Source organism: Dermacentor variabilis, chromosome 3, assembly GCF_050947875.1.
Source record: "Dermacentor variabilis isolate Ectoservices chromosome 3, ASM5094787v1, whole genome shotgun sequence".
Lineage (NCBI taxonomy): Eukaryota > Metazoa > Arthropoda > Arachnida > Ixodida > Ixodidae > Dermacentor > Dermacentor variabilis.
This window is the reverse complement of record NC_134570.1, coordinates 183,625,141-183,646,834: the sequence shown is the minus strand read 5'-3', so window position 1 is coordinate 183,646,834 and position 21,694 is coordinate 183,625,141. Positions and strand designations below refer to the sequence as shown.

Here is a 21,694-nt window from a genome sequence, read left to right as displayed (position 1 = left end):
GTAGGCGTATAGGGCGATAAAGTACGATTGTCTGGTACTTGGCGGTAGTGACTCGGATACGACCAACGAGGAGGCGACGACCAGTGCTTGTGGCAATGACGGGCGATGCGGTCAATACCGGAACAATTAAAACAGATGGGTTTATCATCCGCTGTGCGCCAGTCAGCTGAGTTGCCACGGAGTGGCGGAAAGCTTTGCGTCTGGGAGCGAGCGGTCGAAGAAATTTGGTAGGTGTTTGTATGGCGGACCGAGCAGAGAGATGGAATGCCCAAACTTGCTATTTCCTCCCGAACGACCGCTTGTATAAGGGAGATAGCGGGTACGCTTTACCGACAGTCTGAACGAACTAGATCCTCATGGCCTCAAGCTCACGGCGAACGATGCACGTTATTTCTTCCGGTCCTGTGGGCTGAACGAACCGCGGCGGGAACTCGCAAGAAGATGTCGCGGCGGTACTGGGCAATCGGTCGAAAGCTTGAGCGACGCGGCGGCCCTTCGCTTGTTCGAAGCGCCGGCACTCCTTTATATTTGCATCCACAGTGGCACAATCCTTACACATCAGGAGATTGAACGCATCGTCTGCAATACCTTTCAATATATGACCAATCTTGTCTGCGTAGGTCATGTTGTCATTAGCCTGGCGACAGAGGGCCAGCACATCCTGTATGTACACGACATAGGATTCTCTGGACATCTGAGCGCGGCCCGGAAGTTCTTTTTTGCTGCCAGCTGACGACTGACAGGTCTGCCAAACAAGTCTGGCATTTTTTTCTTTGCAGACATCCCAGCTCGTTAGGTCAGCTCCATGAGTGTCGTACCATTGCTTCGCAGTTCCCCTCAGATAAAATATCACGTTTGCTAGCATCATTGTTGGCTCCCACCTGTTGTTGTTGCACACTCGCTCGTACATCGTAAGCCAGTCCTCAACGTCGGCGTTGTCTGTGCCACAAAATGTCCCCGGGCCCCGCTGATGAGTGAGGATGACCGTTGGCACGGGCTGCCGAGGCGTTGTCGCTTTTGTCGGTTGATTTGCCATTGTGGCGGCAGGTAGATGACGTCCGCTGCGAAGTTCCGTGGTTGTACCCCGCACCTTCCACTAAAATCTTGCCGGAAGAAAGCAGGCCCACGAGTGTAAAATAAGGTATGTTTACAAATGGTGTATATACGGTTCAGGCAACTGCCAGACTTCGTCTTCCTCTAGTACAATTCCACTTCTTGCTTCATTTCACCGTAACAATATTGCCGGCTTTGTTCCTAGTTTCTTCCTCACTGCTTTGAGGCCTGCTTCATTCCTGAGATTCTCACTATCCTATACTTCCTTATGTTAGCTGTCTTACGCTTGTTGATTAACTTGGAAACTTCTGCCAGTTCTATTTTAGCTGTAGGGTTAGAGGCTTTCATATATTGGCGTTTCTTAATCAGATCTTTCGTCTCCTGCGATAGCTTACCAGTATCCTGTCTGACGACGTTACCACTGACTTTTATTGCACACTCCTTAATGATGTCCATAAGGTTGTCCTTGATTGCTTGAACACTAAGGTCCTCCTCCTGCATTAAAACTGAATACCTGTTCTGTAGCGTGATCCGGCATTCCTCTATTTTCCCTCCTACCGCTAACTCATTGACCGGTTTCTTATGTGACAGTTTCTTTCGTTCCCTCTTGAAATATTGGCTAATTCGACATCTTACCATTTTATGGTCACGGCAGCGCACATTCCCGAGCACGTCCACATCTTGCATGATGCCAGAGTTAGTGCAGAGTATGAAGACTATTTCATTTCTAGTCTCGCCATTTGGCCTCCTCCTCGTCCACTTTTGGTTATCGCGCTTGCGGAAGAAGGTATTCATTATCCGCAAACTATTCAGTTCTGCAAACTCTACTATTAACTATCCCCTGCTATTCATATAGGCTATGCCATATTCCCCCACAGACTTGTCTCCAGCCTGCTTCTTGCCTACTCTGACTTTGAAATCGCCCATCAGTCGCCCAGCCTGAAAGTGCACTTGCTCAATGTCTGCTTTCCTCAGGTTCTTTCAAATAACACGCATAAATTTTAAGAATGCCTGTAGACGATATGAGATAGCAATGAAGTATTTTTGAGTTGGCAGTTGGTTATCTTCTTTTTTAAATACTTAGCGAAACTTACTCATTTCAGTGGTGAAAAGATGTCGAAAAAGCATGATGCACGCAATTGTGAACTTGTGACCGCATGATTGAATATTTCCCCGATTTAATTGCATGCCTGTACTTTTTGTGACATAAATGTCTTGAAACATCAAATAAAACGCACACTACCTCATAATGTGCGGCATGATTATGTGCCAGCGGAAAGCTGCCCTGTCTTCCACTACCAAACATCATATGACATACAGAAATCGCACGCAGAGAGAGAGGGTAGTGATTCAGATAAAGTTGACAAAGAATAAATTCGTGACCACGAGGTGACATCATCGATGTTGGTCGCCATTGCCCGTCACAACCTTGCACTCTCGTAATTCTTGAAACATCGTGGTCCCTCTGCGAGGAGGCACAAGTGTCTCAGAGCTATGTCCTAGGGCCGCGTCACGTGAGCACACAATTCAATAAATAGTATACCAAGGCTGTCTTATTTAATCGGTATCACTGTTTCTTATAGCTGGTTATTCTATGCCGACGTGTAGCGGCACCAATTTGCTCGAAGCACTTTTGAGGACGCTAGCAACAACACAGTACGCGATTGCCTCGTCACCTGGAGCTTATTTAGCCCAAGTGTATCTAGTTTCAAGTTCGCGAATATAAACTCTCAAGTCCAGTATTCAAGGTCGGCAAATCTGTTGAGGTGCTTCGCAAGACGGTCCCCACGTCTTGGACAAAACGTTGCGTTGAATGGGGTATTCTGAACAAGTTTGATAAATAACTGTTATAAAAGACGCTTATAGCGAGGCACAATGAGAAAATTGGAAACAGGACACAGACATAAGTACCCACTCGCCAAGTTTGACGCTATTCAATCGTATTCATCTACTTCCTAGTAAACTCATCACAACATATTGCACTAGCTTTCCAAAAAGAAGGCGAATACGACGTAATCGAATGTGTCTGCTTGGCAATTAGGTGCTGTTTAATGACTTAACACACATTCAAATGTTTCGTAACAAAAGCGCCCCTTTCTGCAGTATACTCTGGTACCTCTTTTTGTATACTATTCTGCCATATAAATATGTTCGAAATGAAAATAAGACAATGCTACTACTCCTGCCTATGCTTCTGGCACAGTTTAGCTTTCAGACCGCCCCTGGCTGCTCTTTGTGTTCTGTCGCATCGCAGGTGCATCTTCTGGAATCGGCGAGGCAACTGCTTTGCACTTCGCCAGCCTTGGCTTCTCACTTTCGATCACTGCGAGGAACGCGACCGCTTTGGACAGGGTGGCTGAACAGTGTAAGGCGAACGGTGATGGCGGAGTGCAAGTAGGTTGCTTGTTTATTTATTTCTTTGTTTATTTATTTATTTATAGTGCCGTCAGGACTTACACGCAACCTTACAAATGTGAAGGGCTCATACATACTGATAACTGTACAACGAAGAAAGCACCATGATCAGTGCATAGCGCAATGTGAAAACAACGCAAGTTAAAGCGACACAATAAGCATATCATAAACATAAAGACACAATATAATACAGACACTTAATCCAGACGAAATAGAAATGCATGGTGTATATAGCCAATGTTACAGTGAGAAGATAAGCACATATTGATAGAAAATAAAGCATAATACAAATTATACTCTTGGTAAATTATTTAGGTAGTACAATGGAAATAACTAATAAACACTACTTGTCAGAAAAAAATAGAGCTGCTCTACACTATAAATTAATATATTTACACGTGGAGCGAAGCTAAGTTTCAAGGTATACTAGATAACGTCAGTAAGTGCCTTAAGGAAATTGTTGGTGTTAGTAATACAGAATAGTGGATCCGGTAAGTGATTTCTTTCCTGGCATGTTTTTCAATGAGACCAGTTACCATAGGCAGACGTTGTGTAGGATGCGATATTCACTTTATGACGATGGTCCAAGTGCGCCAAAGTAAAAGAGCCTGGCTCGATATAGCACGATTTGAGCGTGAGAATTACATGGTATATTGTATGGAACAAAGTCCAGCGCTTTTTCTGCGTTTGGTAAGGGGATTTGAGGGCAAGTTTCGTGCTACTTACGCTTGCTGTGCGCTGGTAACTGTTAAGAACAAAACGAACGGAACGATTCTGTACAGCTTCTAAGGTGTTAATTAGTGTTAATTGGTGAGGGTCCCATATTGATGGTACGTATTCTAGATTAGCTCGAATGTAGGTGACATATAGCTGTTGCTTTAGGGAAGGAGGTGCCAGCGGGAAATTGCGCCTCAGGTCCCTTCCATGAGAGATTATTTGTAATGTGCATTCCAAGGTACCTTTAGCATGGTACTGATTCGAGTAAGATGTTGTTAAAGTAGTAATTAGGAAAAGTAACTTTTTTACGTGAGATTCTCATGAAATTTCATTTTGAGGCGTTAAGATTCATGTTCCAGCGAGAGCACCATGTTGTTACGTTATCTAAATCTGATTTATTGAAACCATCTCAGAGTCATTAGTTATCTTCCTGTAAATTGCCCAATCGTCGGCAAATAAACAAACAGAACTGGTGATTTGATTAGGCGCGTCATCATTATAAAAGAGGTAAAATAGAGGCGCCAACACGGAGCCTTGAGGTACACCTGATGTTACTCGTACCTCTGGTGAGTCATTATCATTAAAAGTTACATATTAGGTACGACTAGAAAGAGAGCTACAAATTCATTTGGATATTAAAGGATCAATATTTAGAAGGCTTAGACTATAGATAAGTAGTTGGTGATTAACTTTACCAAAAGCTTTAGATAAGTCTAAAACATATACAGTCCGTCGCAAAATCCGAGAACAAAACCCCATGCAAAATAATTAGTAAAAGTTATTGGTTGTGTTTCGCAATAATATGATTTCCTGAATCCCTGTTGATAACAGCTGAAGAAAATCATTTCTTTCAAGGAAATTTGCAAGGTGACTGAAAATTATATGTTAAAAGAGTTTGCAAGGCCTTTAATTCGGCGGGTTATGTGGATTCCCCGATTTGGAAAGCGCGATCACCTTTTCGTTTTTTCAGTCAATGTGTAGGGCACTGTGCTTAAGTGATTTAGTAAAAGTAAGGGTAAGTATGGTGGAGCTGTATTCCGGGGCAGTGCTCTGGAGCAACTTGGAATTAATACTGACGTGTCTACTTGTTTATCTTTATCGGGTGATCACGTTTCACCGCCTAACATATGTTATCACACAGCGCAGGACGCGCCTGCATGTATCGGAAGTTTCTGGAATGCCATCAATGGTTCCATTCGCTGTCTGTGACTCAACCTTGTCTAATCTGATTGCAAGTATTCGCGACGCGAATAATGCAGACCTTTCTGGAAGACACGCGGTCCCAGCGATTACTCTGGAACATTCGACGATGATGCTTAAAGGCCGACGCGCTTGACCCACGGATCAGATGTTGACAATCCCCGACTGTGTTCGCCGCTATCACCGTTCTTTAAGTGTAGCCTGTTTTTGTGGGTACAGGGTCGCCAAATAGTAGTTAGTTGCGTCTTTCACAGTATTGCTACTGTGATCTTTATGCGTCACTACCACGTGACAATACCATCAATGCCACACGACGATGACCACCTTAGCTTGGAAATTGTGGCTCGAATGCCAGTTTGGTCGAGGATAATGGGATCCATCGCCAGAAAGTTTACGCATGGCAAAGATGGATAGTCACTGCTATTTGCTGTTCAGTATAATCGGGAAAACGTGCTGTTAAGTAGAGAAGCGCAAAGATGATTCGGAACTTGAGCCCCTGAATCGTTTACGAGGCTTGTACTGTTATCTTTGGTACATTTAGTAATGCTCCATAAGCGTATGGGGTTAGTTTTGATCAGAGACGGTAGGGTCGAATTAAATAAGATAAATTTGGACGTTTAGTAAAGCAATGAAGGGGGCTAGTTGGTGAACGTTCATGGTTATATTGCGCTCAGTTTTACAAACACGATACTAAGGAAGGACAGGACGTGGACGGACGAAGCGCAACGTCCGTCCACGTCGCTTCGTCCGTCCACGTCCTGTCCTTCCTTAGTATCGTGTTTGTAAAACTGAGCGCAATATAACCATGAAATTTGGACGTGTTTAAAGCGCTTGTATAGTCTTTGGCAGCAGATGTGTACGGTAACCATCTGTCAGCGTTTAATGATCTTTGGCGGAACGCAAATATCTGATTTTTTTGTTGTATAATCGTTTCACATGGTTGTCGTACCAAGCGGCATTAGAAGAACGATTAATCGCTCGCAATGGAATATATTTGTTGGTGAGATGCATTGTTGTAGCTTTTCAAGACAACCACATTTCTTGAACTGATAAGTCAACATGTGCAACAATGAAGCGGTCAAGGAGGGCTGATAGCGCAGAGTTAATAACGTTAAAGTTAGCCATTTTGTAGTCTCTCATGTATTTAGTGTTTTTCTTTACTTATTTAGATGGGATAGAAATAGTATAGTGTAAGGTTCCATGGTCCCTTAGGCCAGGCACGTGGGTTACTGGTGAAGCATTATCAGCAGAATTGGTTAGAACAAAGTCAAGCAAGGAACATGTAGCAGATGTGACACGTGTTGGTTTGATAACTAGCTGCGAAAGGTTAAAATCTCACCAAAATTATGAAAATCTGCAGCCTCTGCAGATGCCGGATAACAGAAGGGGCAGGAACGTAACCAGTCGACAGTAGAAAAATTAAAGTCTCCTAAGAGAAACAAGGGTGAACCAGGAAATAGAACAGGTATTTCGTTTAAGTTGTCATGAATTTTTTTCCGCAGAATCATAATCGGGATTAGGTGGACGATAAAAGACATCCATGAATATTTTTTAAGCCGATAGACAGGTAGCACCACAGTAATTGCATATTAGTAGTCACAATCAAAAGGAACGATTCAAAACAAGAGTTATTAGCACTTAAAGCATCACCGCCTATCCTATCGGCACGCTCTAGCCGGTATATAGTAAATTTTTGTTGCAGCGAAACAATCCACCGGTCTCTGTTTTGTCAGAGGGCCAGGTTTCCGTCAGTACAACACTATCAGTTCGAGAATCGGTAAGTAGGCTGCTCAACCAATTTCTTTTATGAGAAACGCTCCGAATGTTAGGAAAAATACGGATGCTGTTCAGGATGAGACCCCGACTGTCGCGTGTGCCTACTTTTTGGACGCATAGACACGTCCGAACGGGTTGCTCCTGGGGACGTGGTGACAGCATTGTTCGTTTGTCTGTCAGTATTCACTTCGATAACAGAGTCTTTATCAGTATTGCACATGTAGCACTTTCCCTCCGAAAATAGTCTCCTGTAGCTTAAATTGAGTTTATTGTTTAGATCACTGCCGCATTCCAGAAGTCTCTTCCCGGCGTGACGTGTTGCAGGGCAAAGTCTTCGCTTACGCTGATACCAGTTCTGCCGAAAGCAGACCGTTTGGAAAACACCAGCTCTTCTGTCTTAAAAGTGGCAAACTTCCCTACTAGAGGCCTGACATATGGAGCAGAGACTTGGAGACTGACAAAGAAGCTTGAGAACAAGTTTCAGAACCCAACAAGAAGCTTTAGAACAAGCTTGAGAACCACGCAAAGAGCGATGGAACGAAGAGCGCTAGGCATAACGTTAAGAGGCAGAAAGAGAGTGGTTTAGATCAGAGAGCAAACGGGTATAGACGATAATCTAATTGACATCAAGAGGAAATAATGGAGCTGGTCAGGTCATGTAACGCGTAGAGAAGATAACCGTTGGACTATTATGGTTACAGAATGGGTACGAAGAGAAAGGAAGTGCAGTAGAGGACGACATAAGACAAGGTGGTACTACGAAATTAGTAAATTTACTGGTGCTAGTTGGAATCGGTTGGCGCAGGACAGGGGTAATTGGAGATCGCTGGGAGAGGCCTTCGTCCTTCAATGGACGTAGGACAGGCTGATGGTGATGATGATTTTTTCCGCTGGCACATTTACGGATTCTATGTGCACGCTTCATGCTGTCTAGTGGTCTGAGCTTGTCCGAGGCGATTGAGGTAACTGTTTCTTCACAATGACTCGAATTCTCAGACGGGCTATCAGAAATCCTGAACAATATGAGATTTCCTCGCCGTGATCTGTCTTCCACGTCATCGAGCCGCCCGCGAAGCGGTGCGGTCTCTTGGTGTACACATTTTTCATTCTGACACCTGCCACTCATTTCTTGCTGTAATTTCTCGAAGCCAACAGTCTGACATGCTATAATTTTCAGGCGGTCATTAATATCAGTGATGCTGGCTGTGATAGACTGCTGTGAAAGTGCAAGCTCTTCTATTGCCTGTGACATACTTGATTGGTTGGTTTCAATGAGAATACAACAGGCATTTGTTTCTTTTAGTTGTAAGCAGTTCGGTCATAACCTTTTCATTGGGACCAGGGTGTTGCTCTATGTCCACTCATCAACAATAGTAAATTGCAAAAAGGATGAAACAATGCTTCTGGGCATGGAAGTGCAATTATAAAGTGGTCTGAACCATATGGTAGGTAGCACAGAAAAAACGACCAACCTGCACAAATAGGAAGATACGGCATGAGACTGTCAACCTGATTGTGCTTCCAGGCGCACGGGTGACGACATGGGTGAAGTCGGCTTTTATGCTTGGCAATGTCAGCAGTGGAGACGTCATTGTGCCTAGGTGGCCGTTCTGGCAGTATTCGGGAAAAGCGTTAGGTGGGCTGCAAGTGTCAAAGCCAGGATGTTCGATGATTCACGCGTATGACTGCGTCCTGTTGACGTACACGGAAAATTCATTCTCGAAGAAGTACTGTTGAAGACTTCGACGGAGCCTTCAGGATTCTAACTGCAGCTCTTCAAAATGGCCAGAAACTGCACAATAGGAAGATACGGCATGAGGCTGTCATCCTGCTTGCACTTCCATGCCCATGATTCCATTATGATTCGATGCCCATGATTCCATCCGGATTCATTATGAAGGCAAGCTACTTCACTTTATTGCTAATTAAGAGTGTGGCACTTATGGCGAATTCAAGCTGTCGTGGCCCTGCTAACGCGCAAGTCGCGACGATTGCCTTCAAGTGCCACCTGCCGAAGGCCAAAACTGAGATTTACACGAGCTATGGTGACAGCCCACTTGCAGCCTTCAAGCTTATATACGTGGGAAGTACTGCACAGAATGAGAGACTACGTTCGCCGAGAATTACGACTCGCCCTAAGCTTTATAATAGTTTGGGCAACATGCGTTTCCCTAAGAGCTCGCACGATTGTTAGCGCAATAAAAGAAAGAGAAACCCAGAAGCTACGTAATGTTGGGCTGCCTAACTACACATCATTTGTCTTGGCAAACGAAATGGTCGGCATTCGTTTTGTCGTCATTATTTCCCACGCAACAAAATGATCCAGCAGAAAATAGTGCCGTTTACTCAAAATGCTGGCAGGAAGGTCTTGCATATTTGCAGCCCGTATAAGAAACAAGAGAAAGCGATAGGAGAGAAGGAACATGGCCTTGAGTTCAAAACCAGCGCTCTTTTGGTCTTGCTGCCTTTTTGTTGATTGTGAAAGCGTTCTAATAATTCCACAGTAAGATTCCAACTTGGAAATTTTACTTCCAATATTTCATGAATCTCTTTCTGAAACACCTATAACGTCTCTCAAGTAACGAACGCATCTCACCACCACCTATCTATTCTTATTCGGGAAGACATTCTCATTCAGGAAGACAGCCAAAAAACATTTCGAAAAATTGGAGGACGCTTAAGCTTCGCCTCCAAGAGTGGAACGCGATAGCGTTATCGCACCCCGTTCGCACCGCCTACTCAAACGCGCTACGCCAGCCAAACGTCGCGATCGGCAGAGATAGCCGGGCCCCGACGCGCCATGAAGGCGGACGCGGTCATGGGCAAAACCCCTTAAACTTCGTAAAGTAGTGCCACGCTTTGAAGAATGCCGCCTCCTCCTCCAGCGCTCTGGCCGAAGCCGACGCCGCGTCGCTATTGGCCTAATGGCATCACGTGGCCCCTTGCGCCGGCTTCGTTTGTTTACAGGCGCGCTTCAGTGCCATCTTTGCTCGAGAAGCGGCGCTTGTTGGCGGCATTCCTTCCGTTCCTATTCTGTGTTGTTTTGATCTTGTGAACGCCTTGAAGGATGTTTTGTGGCAAGTGCGACGTCGCTTCACGTCATTTTCTCTTACCATGACCTGCTGCGCGTTTGGATGCCAATATAGTTTCAGCAAATGCAAGAATATGTTCGCGATACCGTCCGGTAAGCGCAACGGGCTAAGAAGAAAGACATGGCTTCACCGAATCGGGAGGGAGAACTTCCGACCAACTTCCTCCGCGCGACTATGCGATGCAAGTTGTGGCTCTCTCAGAATATTGTATGTGCCAGGCTTGCGTATTGTGCTCCGGGCAATAACGTAGTAGATATTGCACAGTTCACTGTGCATGTTGTCATTTGTACGCACGGTTTAACATGATTTTTACGCAACGTCTACTTTGCTTATATGCGCACTACGTGGTCGTGTTAGTCATATTTGGTGCGCTTAATTGTTTTGAACGCCAACCGGCTTGAGTTCGCGGGCGCGCGAGTTTGCGTGCGATAACGTGATTACGAAATTTTTAAGATTCAGCGCAGTCCTTTTGATAAAATTTCGGTCTCGATAATGAAAGCGCCTCAGGAGAGCAACTCCCTGCCTTTTGTGGTTACTTACTAGCCTTCTTTAGATAGACTAGCTTTGTTTGCCACATTTGTTCGTGTTCCTCGTTGGCGGTCGCCCGGTGGATTTGCGATACAGAGGCACCGATGAAAAGCGTGCGTGCTCTCCCGAAACCGTGTTACGCGGTGCGTTCGTCGTCGAGCGACCGCATCATAGGTAATTGAGACGTATGTGCTAATTCGCGTGAGCTTTAAAGTGTGCGAAGCTTAAGATGCGGCGGTGGAGCACTCGCAAAGAAAACGTGCGGTCGCCCGCCCGTTCGCTGGCTGGATTAGTCGTCGTTCGTGCTTAGTCGTTTGCTCGTTCGTTCGCGCGCTCGTTTAGTCGTTTGCTCGCTCATTTAGTTCGCCCGCTCATATAGTCGTTCGCTTGCTCGTCTATGCCACTATTAATTTCTACAGTCACTATGCCTAATTGAGACGCGCTTGCTGTAGGACTCTTAGGCTGGTGCGTTTATTTACGCAATGAGACAATAAATGGTGCACATGGACTTGTAACTGCAAAGGCAAATCTGTAATGCATCTATGCTGAAAATAAAGTGTTAACTTGCAACTGGAATGCCGTTTCATATCATTTTAACCTATGGATAAAAGATCATTTCACTTGCCGCAATTTCGGCCGCGTCATGGCGGGGGGATTTTTTGCGCGATCATGACTTCACTAATAAAGTCATGTCTCGCAAATGTTACTTCGAAGGGAGTGCAACCGTCCTCAATGCATGCACCTCCGTGCAACTTGGTTCGCGACACGTACATCACTTAGTAAACGGACGAACCAACGCACGACGAAGTGTTGTTCGTGATAGGTCATTAAACTGAAAAAATTACTGAAGTCCACAGTGGTCTTGTTTGAGATTGAGTCAAGCATTGTTATCGCGCTCCCGCTTCCCGCACGAATGCTAAAAACTCATTTTATTTTCTTGTGTACGCACAGTCCCCACTCGATGATCGGCCGCGGTATTTCTGTCGGCATTGAGACACGAGAAACATACTAGCACCAGCGCCCACCTCTGACGCTTTGCGCGCGCTTAGATTGGCAAGCACGCACGTTGGCGGCACTGTAGCTTGTAATACACTTTCGAACCTCCAGAGCAGTGATCTCCGTCAGCCTTTGTACGTCATAGCTGATACGCGCCGCGAATTCACACGGTAAGGGCGGCGCGGATTCTTTAAGCTGAGGGCTTCCTGGAAGCCAAGAGGTTGCCATTCGATGGTAAACGTGCTATTTACAACCATTCGCAACAAGATCTTGCGACACGCCCTTGACAAATGCTGCATACCTAATTGTAGGGCACGCGATACATTCGCAGTCGTCAACGCACAGCGTTAACACTCCTTTAGGTACTTTTTTAAAGAAATAGTTACCAAAAAATGAAACAAAAGCTGCCGTTACCGAATCTGTATAAGCATCCGACTAGAAATTCTATGCTGTACACGAAGTTACGCGGAGCTGGAAAGCCAACGTGAACGCCTAAAGAGCACTGCCTTGCTATGCGTGCATTCATTCTGCGAAAGGTCGTCTGCTGCGCTCTAGCATCGTAGGCGGCGCCATGGTCGTGGAGGGACCGTGAAAGAGAGGAGAAACGAGAAGGAGTGAAGGCGGAGGAGGAGAGTGGCACTACTTTACGAAGTTTCAGGGGCTTTAGTCATGGGGCGAGTGGCGCGCCACGTGTCGGGGCTGTGCCGTACATTGCGAGGAGGGAATCTTCTGTGTTTGCCGCAAGATGGCTCTTCGTGTGCGCAGAGCGGAGAAGAAGTTTAGTGGAAACGTACTTCGCTACTCGTGAAACTTCGACTTCTGTAAGTTACATGGTCATAATTACCGATAGTCGCCGCAGTATAACTTTTTACGGCACGTTTCTAAGGCAACACCGCATTCACTAGAGGCGATTTTGTCCCGTTTTGAAGGAACGAACTCGTGGCTGAGTGGTAGCGTCTCACACTCCGGAGACCCTGGTTAGATTCCCACCAGCCCATCTTGCAAGATGTTTTTATTTGTGAAGTGCCTTCTGGGATTTATCGCTCACGGCCAACGCCGTGCACGCCGACACCGACGACACCGGCTTTTCTGCGACACGAGCTCCTTAACGCTGTGGTGTTAATATAGGCCCGATTGATTTGTAAAAGGATCTGAGTAACACATGGAATGCTTGGTGGTGAATCATTTGTCGAGTCCTCATATGTGGATAGCTACGTCCTCAATGGCGGGATATCTTCAGCTAAACGGAAACTGCCTATATGTCGATCCTCCAACCCACTGTACGCGAGACGTGCATGGACGGTCAGCATAGCTGCAAGACGATGACTGTGCCTGTGTGCCTTGAGTGTCCGTATAATCATTGGTCCTGTGTTGTGCACTGGCATTAATGTTTACCGTTCAATAACTAACTGATTTAAAGAGAGAAACCGAAACTATTGAGAAACACGAGCAATGACATAAAAAGCGCGTCTAAACGAGGGCTAGTCCAAATGTAGGGTCTTATGGCGCTGCCTTTTATGCAAGAAAACTGGGATACGCTGCATGTCCTTGATACCCTTGCGTAGCTGTGACGCGATGCAATAAGTGCTGTAAAAAATCACGTCTGACATAATGCTAAATGCACAGTCGTGTTAAAATGTTACTTCTCCTTCGCACGTGTGTGGCATTGCTGCAGACATTTGACGTGAAATTCGCAGCATATCGCAGCCACTTTTAAAGGCAAGCTCTTAGGCGCCTATTCGTGCGTCGAGTGTCGGCGTCGTCCCTCGTAAGCGACCGAGCCAACACCATAGAATAACATAGTAAACGTAAAGTGTGGACACTCCTATAGGCGCCTGCGGCCGACTTTGGCTCTCAGCGTACCTAGTGGAACCGGCGAAACACACCAGCCCCCAAGATGGTCGAGCACGCCTCCGAATCTCGGAGGTCGTAATTTCAGTTTCGTTTTTAGTATTGCATTTTGTTATGTTTGTGACCCATACCCTTGCTTAAATCGAGTGATTTCATGCAGGCGCTTGTGGCGCTGTTCATATGTTGTGACGACGAGCGCGCAAAGGTGTTTCACTCATGTTGATTTCATTTAAATTCATATTTGCTGTTTCAAGCTGTAAGTTAGCGCAACAATCATGCCAATTGTTGAGGAAGTAGAACTTTATCGTTTATGATATTGTACGTCTAGTATCTCGCGCCAAAAGGTGTATCGTAAATAAATGTGCCGTGTTCCTTAATATAAATCAACTGGCTGCACACTCAAGAACACGAAAACAGCAGACAACAATTTATTGCCGGAAGATTGTACGAGGCAGATACATGAAAACGAGAAGAAACAGCGAAATGCCAGTAATACGGGTGTCACATTGCGCACTTTTACACGCGACCAAGCCCAATCCGATTTGAATTTCTCGGTCGCAAATGGTTCTTTTGCGCAAGCTGCGCGATAGAGACAACAGTCGAGAATTTCAATCCGGATCGGACTTGACTGCGATCGAATGTGGTCGTGTGACACCGGTTTAATGGAGAATAATTGGAAATTAATAGCGTGATGGCAATAACTTTGCACAAGCCAAACACATAGAAGACGCGTTCCAACTATCCAGATAATAAAAAAAGCAATGCGCATACACGACTGCAATTAATTTATCAAGATGGGATTGCTTTTGAACGCAAAAAATATGACGTTATTCTTGTACTTCTGCGAAGGAGGGTGAATTAGGGTAACAAAATTATGTGAATGGTTGCGTGCCGAAATAAAATGGCTGCAAAAATAATTGAGCACCACCGACATCCTCATCTCGAAAGTGTAAGCCAATGTGTCCGTCATTAAACAGCTGCAATTAAGCACTTTGTGTCAGGGGTCTTCACCTGCTTTCTTCGAAGCCTTGCAGTGGTCTTCTGATATTTGGAATTTTGCCCTTGAGTATGCATGATGTCCTTTGGCTGTACAGTGTATTTTGAGGAAATGGTGGAGATTCCTGCAATACGTAGAACGACAGACGGAAGGTAAGCAATACTGGAGGCTGCAAAGCTTTATAATGGAGATACTGCGTTCCTTCATGTAATGCCTTTTTTTGTTGAGGAAGAGCTGTTATAAATGCTAAGATACACGGAAATTTCTACGGTAACGACTCCATACACAATTAAAACATGAGAACACGTATCTTCAGCTCAATGTAGAACAGCTGAGAACGCTCGAGCGCACAAAGCCTGCTACAGAGGTTAAGAGATAGCGCATTATTGCCATACCGCGAATATTGCATGTGTGTCGCTTTAGAAACAGCTACATTTCTTTTTCAAAAGTAGAGCACCATACTTTTTCAGCAGTCGTTGCGTGTATCGTAAAGCTATCTGCCCCGAACAGCATGTGTTCATAGGCCACACTCCTTAACAAACCATTTTATTTTATTTTCTAACGTCGTCATTGTATGGAACGTGCCTCGCAGCTCAGACGGTGCCGCATCGCTGTTATCGCTAGCATCACCGCTCATTGCTGCGCATAAAAAAAAGAATGCGAAATAAAGTCTGCATAGCAAATCGGCAGCAGCTGTTCATGGCTACAAGGCCGCTGTCACTCTCTCATGCGGCTAACAGTGACATAACGAAATGCGCAGAAAAGTCGTTAACAACGCACAAAATAACTTGCTGTGGTCTTACCATGAAACGGCGACCAAGCAGACGCTGGCAGAAGAACCCAACAACGATGATCAGGTGCATTTTACAAAAAGAGCCGGTTGGCGCTACCTGACTAGGCTTCGCACGTGCTGGCTCGTGCCCAGCAGCTGATTCTTATAACGGTTCGGTTGGGGAACCGTTCGTTTGGCCTCACCTGATTGGCCAAAATTTTGGCTACGTCGCAAGTCGGCAGAGGCAGCGGGGCGGTATCGCAATTTATGAATACGTCACGCATATGTCAATCATCTTCAAAGCAAACCGGCTGTAGGAACCGGAGAAGGGGTAGTCCGCTTTGGGTTCCGTTGCTGTGGCTTGGCTGTTGGCTTGCGGCCCTGGCCACGCGTGCCTGTCGCGTGACCCCGGAGACACGCGGGGGTCGCGCGCGCGTGCGTTGGTTGCTTCGGGGGCTATTACTTGCCTTCGTCGTCTGCTTGGCGTTGCTCTTTCGGTATAGACCACGGCTGGAAGTGCGATACGCGTTCGAAGAAGTGACGGATAATGAGTTGCACCACCCTTGCCGGCTTTCTACGTAGACCTTTTGCAGGCTACGCTATCAAATAGAGAGACGCGGCTGCAAGCGTACCATTGGTCATTCCACACAGAGAAAGGAATATTGCACGCTGCGGTTCATCACCACCGGCCTGCAGCTCCCAGAGGTCGGTCGCACGTGAAGCATTCACCGGAATGGCCTAGATCTCTGCTGGCGACACTATCCAGAATGTTCCTCTCGCAATTACTGTGTTGGCCGGTAGAAGGGATGGGTCACCTTTCACGTGACCTCCGCTTGACAGCCAAATGCCAAGAAGATATTTGCATGGTTAGATCGAATTCCCAGTGGCATCGCCAGCGTAAATAGCTCGCAGATCGCCGTTCAGTGAGCAGAAGGGTTCAACCTAGGCTGGTTCAGCGCCTCCTTCGTTCGGCTGATAAAGCTATACAGTCAGGACGGGAAGATATTGTGGAGATCTCTTATTTGGCTCTCCTCTTTTGTCTAGTTCGGGAGTGCCGCACTTTGTTCCTCAATTTCACAGCCTAGCGTGAACTATCAGCACCACTATCTTCGATTTAACTTCGCGTAGGCAATGCAGGGCCCGTATATCGCGATGTTCCATTTCAAGTTCCATTGCTTCTATCATGCGATGCGCCATGGGGCAGATGGCAGGGATAGCGGCAGCGCGCCAGCGAGAAAGTCATGTCCGAGCCGATCACGAAGGGCGAAAAAAAATTGATATAGTCGGCTAGTAAAGGTGTCCCTAAAAGCCACTTTACGGTTCTGTCGCGGTCTCTACTTAAGAAGTGCTGGCAGTGCGTTCCTGTTCCGTGCATCGTGCGAGCTCCTGGTAGCAGACAATATAGCGCTGCGCTCGGCCAACTCATTTAAGCTTGCGATACCGCCTGTCGGCTCAGAATGATAAAGAATGACGTTAACGACTTACTTCTGCATTGCGTAAACGCCCGGCATCACACGTTTATACTTGAGAACTTGGCGTATAATATTTAATTTATATTTCACATTTATTTAGCAAGCAGAAAGATTCTGAAATTCCTTGATTGGCTCGTCATAATGACGTACACTTCAGAGGTGGCACCCTCTCATCTATTGGTCGCGTCCTCTCCTTCTTCCACCGCCGGTTTGGGAGTGGCACATTTAGTGACGTAAGCGGCGAAGCGAACGGTTCGTATTCCGAACCACTATAAGATTCGGCCCCAGTTGTCGTGCCACCTGTCAAGCTGCTAGCCGCCGCCGCAACCACAGCCCCGTTTTTCTTGAGGTGCTCTGCCACCTAGCAAAATCGGCGAAGCTTCATAGCTCGGCCGCGAAATGGCTGGAGTGTCCACTCTTGTTTGTTTACTATGTTACTCTATGCCAGCACAGCGAAGGATGAAAACAAACGCGAAACGCGGCGTAAGTTGAAAGATGGTGATAGTGAAGAGGGCACGAGAAAGGAAAGGGAGGAGGAAAGTGTGGCGGAATCATTAGGCAGAAAGCGGATGCGATGGGTATGACGAAAGGCTGAGAAGAAAGGCGTAGTGCCGCGCGTAGCTGCTGCGATGCGTAGCTGCGGCAACCATGGCTAGTAGTTGGCGCCAGAGTTCGACGCACCGTCCGTTTAACCACGCGCTGCATGAGCGGAGGTCTGCCTGCTGCGGCTGCTGTGAATCGCGCCCACACTTCAGAGACTGCCTCTCGAGATCTTCTGATTAGCTAGACAGTCGCGCCATACGTTTCTCCGTTTAGAACCACTGATGTATTGGGCGCGTCAGCCAATACATCGCGAAATGAAAACGCGTATAGAACCGCGCTCAAACTTCGTGTTAGGAGGTATCAGAATCACCGGTGAATATTTTTTTGTTCTGCTCATTTCTTTTTTTCATTTATGGCAAGAACAAAGATGTATGCTACTATGGATGCAGAATGGCACGTAGGTCATCGTCAGCTAGTATTTTCTTTTGTTTTTGCGCGCGAAACACGGGTCAGCGTGCTGTGACCACTTTCCACAGCAACGGAAGCCGTTAGCAGCATGCGGCCATCCAACACCAGCGTTCGCATTTTTGCCAGTGTATCCTCAATAAAGAATCTGCTCGTGAATTTTCCGTGTAAGAGGCACCATCACGAATAGTGTCTGAGGTATAAACTGCCTTCAGTATACGATTCACACATAACTTAGTATGTTACCCTGGGTGACCTTCAATGTCATTGCTGCTAGTCAGGCCGTTGTCCCGTGGTTTGTTGATCAAAACAGCCAGCAATGATAGAGTATCGTACGCTTGACGGCATGGCGGATGTTTCGCAGCTGTTGAGATTGGAGTGCTGCGGAAACTGAGCACATAGCACTTGCAAAACAACCCGCAGCAAAAGCAGCTGTTGAAGTTATATGTGTGCGCCGTTGAACGCAGAACTTAGCTTTTAAAATAGGTCACCGAAAGGAGCACACAACTAATTTTTCTGTTACTCCATGGATCTCGGCAGGAGGGACATTTCCCTTCCTCACGAAAACCTAAATAGAGCGCAGGCATTGACCCTCAGCTTATTCCAAACAGGCTCGTATCCCAGCCCAGCTTTATTGCACAAGCTTTATCCCAACACACATGCCCCTAGTTCTTGCAGGCACTGCAATGGCTTCGCTAGCCTAGACCATATGCTCTGGCGTTGCCCCTCGTTACGAGGCACAGAACAAATCAATGAGGACAAGTGGCTCTCCGCTATCAACAGCCCTATCAAGATACTCACGGACAAGAAATACCGACACCTTTTTGACTAATCATTATGTTTTTTTTTTACCTTTTACCATCAGACCCATGCGCGTCTGGAATTTTAAGCCCTAATTCCCGCCCCTCTGTTTCCCTTCACGGTTCCCCCCTCTTTTTCAAGCTATCTATTTCTTTGCGCAGAATAACGTCACCGTTGGCAGTCAGCGCCCGTACTGTGTTTGCTTTGTCTGTCCGTGTTTCAACGCTGTTTTTATACTATGGTTGCATACCATCGAGCTCGCCTTCAGACCCTTTCAAGTCACCGTTCTATAAGCCTGCGACGCTGGTTGCCGCAACTGCCGCTCTTGTCGTCGCCTTCGCCTTTCTGCCTAAATAAATGTAGGAACGACAGCACGGCTCCCGGGCCGCCCTCATGACTTCCTACAATGGTGACCCGCGAAAACGAGCCTTCCACCGAGCGACACGCTGCCATGGCTAAGCGGCTGCGCCCGAGTTCAGCTCACCGCTACCACCGTTCCCGTCCCGCTACGTCCGCGCCTGGTTCCCGCAGTTTGAGGTGGTTATGCACCTGAACTACCTTACGATCCAAGAGTTCAAGCACCAGGTACTCCTATGCGTCCTGCCACTTCAACTGCAACTCCGCCTGAGCTCTCCATCACCTGGCCCCCTCCCCTACGACGAGGTGCGACATGCAGTGCTGCACTTCTACAGCGCTACGTACTACCCCCTTCCCGACGTTAACCGCACGGTACGCGACATCATCATCATCAGCCTGGTTACGCCCACTGCAGGGCAACGGCCTCTCCCATACTTCTCCAACAACCCCCGTCATGTACTATTTGTGGCCATGTCGTCCCTGCAAACTTCTTAATCTCGTCCGTCCACCTAACTTTCTGCCACCCCCTGCTACGCATTCCTTCCCTTGGAATCCAGTCCGTAACCCTTAATGACCATCGGTTATCTTCTCTCCTCATTACATGTCCTGCCCATGCCCCCCCCCCCATTTCTTTTTCTTGATTTCAACTAAGATGTCATTAACTCATGTTTGTTACCGCACCCAATCTGCTCTTTTCTTATTTCTTAACGTTACACCTATTATTATTCTTTCCATAGCTCGTTGCGTCGTGCTAAATTTGAGTAGAACCCTTTTCGTAAGCGTCCAGGTTTCTGCCCCGTTGGTGAGTACTGATAAGACACAGCTATTATACACTTTTCTCTTGAGGGATAATTGCAACCTGCTGTTCATGATCTGGGAAGGCCTGCCAAACGTACCCCAGCCTATTCCTATTCTTCTGATTATTTCCGTCTCATGATCCGGATCCGCCGTTACTACCTGACCTAAGTAGATGTATTCCCTTACCACTTCCAGTGCCTCGCTACCTATCGTAAACTGCTGTTCTCTTCCGAGACTGTTAAACATTACTTTAGTTTTCTGCAGATTAATTTTTAGACCCACTCTTCTGCTGTGCCTCTCCAGGTCAGTGAGCTTGCATTGCAATTGGTCCCCTGAGTTACTAAGCAAGGCAATATCAACAGCGAATCGCAAGTCAGTAAAGTATTCTCCATTAACTTTTATCCCCAATGCTTCCCAATCCAGGTCTCTGAATACCTCCTGTAAACACGCTGTGAATAGCATTGGAGAGATCGTATCTCCCTGCCTGACGCCTTTCTTTATTGGGATTTTGTTGCTTTCTTTATGGAGAACTACGGTGGCTGTGGAGCCGCTATAGATATCTTTCAGTATTTTGACATATGGCTCGTCTACACCCTGGTTCGGTAATGCATCCATGACTGCTGAGGTTTCGACAGAATCAAACGCTTTCTCGTAATCAATGAAAGCTATAAATAAGGGTTGGTTATATACCGCACATTTCTCTATCACCTGATTAATAGTGTGAATATGGTCTGTTGTTGAGTAGCCTTTACGGAATCCTGCCTGGTCCTTTGCTTGACAGAAGTCTAAGGTGTTGCTGATTCTATTTGCGATTACCATAGTAAATAGTTTGTAGGCAACTGACAGTAAGCTGATCGGTCTATAGTTTTTGAAGTCTTTGGCGTCCCCTTTCTTATGGATTAGGATAATGTTAGCGTTCTTCCAAGATTCCGGTACGCTCGAGGTCATGAGGCATTGCGTATACAGGGTGGCCAGTTTCTCTAGAACAATCTGTCCACCAATCTTCAACAAATCTGCTGTTACCTGATCCTTGCCAGCTGCCTTCCCCCTTTGCATATCTCCCAAAACTTTCTTTACTTCTTCCGGCGTTACCTGTGGGATTTCGAATTCCTCTAGACTATTTTCTCTTCCATTATCGTCGTGTATAAATCTCTATAGAACTCCTCAGCCACTTGGACTACTCAACCATATTAGTATTGATATTGCCGACTTTGTCTCTTAACGCTAACATCTGATTCTTGCCAATTCCTAGTTTCTTCTTTACTGCTTTTAGGCTTCCTCCGTTCCTGAGAGTATGTTTAATTCTATCCATGTTATACTTCCTTATGTCAGCTGTCTTACGCTTGTTGATTAACTTCGAAAGTTCTGCCAGTTCTATTCTAGCTGTAGGGTTAGAGGCTTTCATACATTGGCGTTTCTTGATCAGATCTTTCGTCTCCTGCGATAGTTTACCGGTATCCTGCTTAGCGGAGTTACCACCGACTTCCATTGCACACTCCTGAATGATGCCTGCAAGATTGTGGTTCATTGCTTTAACCCTAAGGTCCTCTTCCTGAGTTAAAGCCGAATACCTGTTGTGTAGCTTGATCCGAAATTCCTCTATTTTCCCTCTTACCGCTAACTCATTGATCGGCTTCTTATGTACCAGTTGCTTCCGTTCCCTCCTCAGGTCTAGGCTAATTCAAGTTCGTACCGTCGTGTGGTCCCTGCAGCGCACCTTGCCGAGCACGTCCACATCTATTTCATTTCTAGTCTCGCCGTTCGAGCTCCTCCACGTCCACTTTCGGCTATGCCGCTTGCGGAAGAAGGTATTCATTATCCGCATATTATTCTGTTCCGCAAACTCTACTAATAACTCTCC

The 21,694-nt window shown here is 46.4% G+C and overlaps 1 protein-coding gene across 1 annotated transcript in view; it reads left to right on the top strand.

Annotated features, from left to right (window-relative positions):
• The window catches only part of LOC142576560 (3-oxoacyl-[acyl-carrier-protein] reductase FabG-like), a 77,739-nt gene that overhangs the window by 6,277 nt on the left and 49,768 nt on the right, over positions 1–21,694 (top strand). Inside the window, exon 2 of the mRNA XM_075686733.1 lies at positions 3,308–3,447. Coding sequence (XP_075542848.1) covers positions 3,308–3,447 — 140 coding nt within the window. The remainder of the gene's footprint in view (positions 1–3,307; positions 3,448–21,694) is intronic.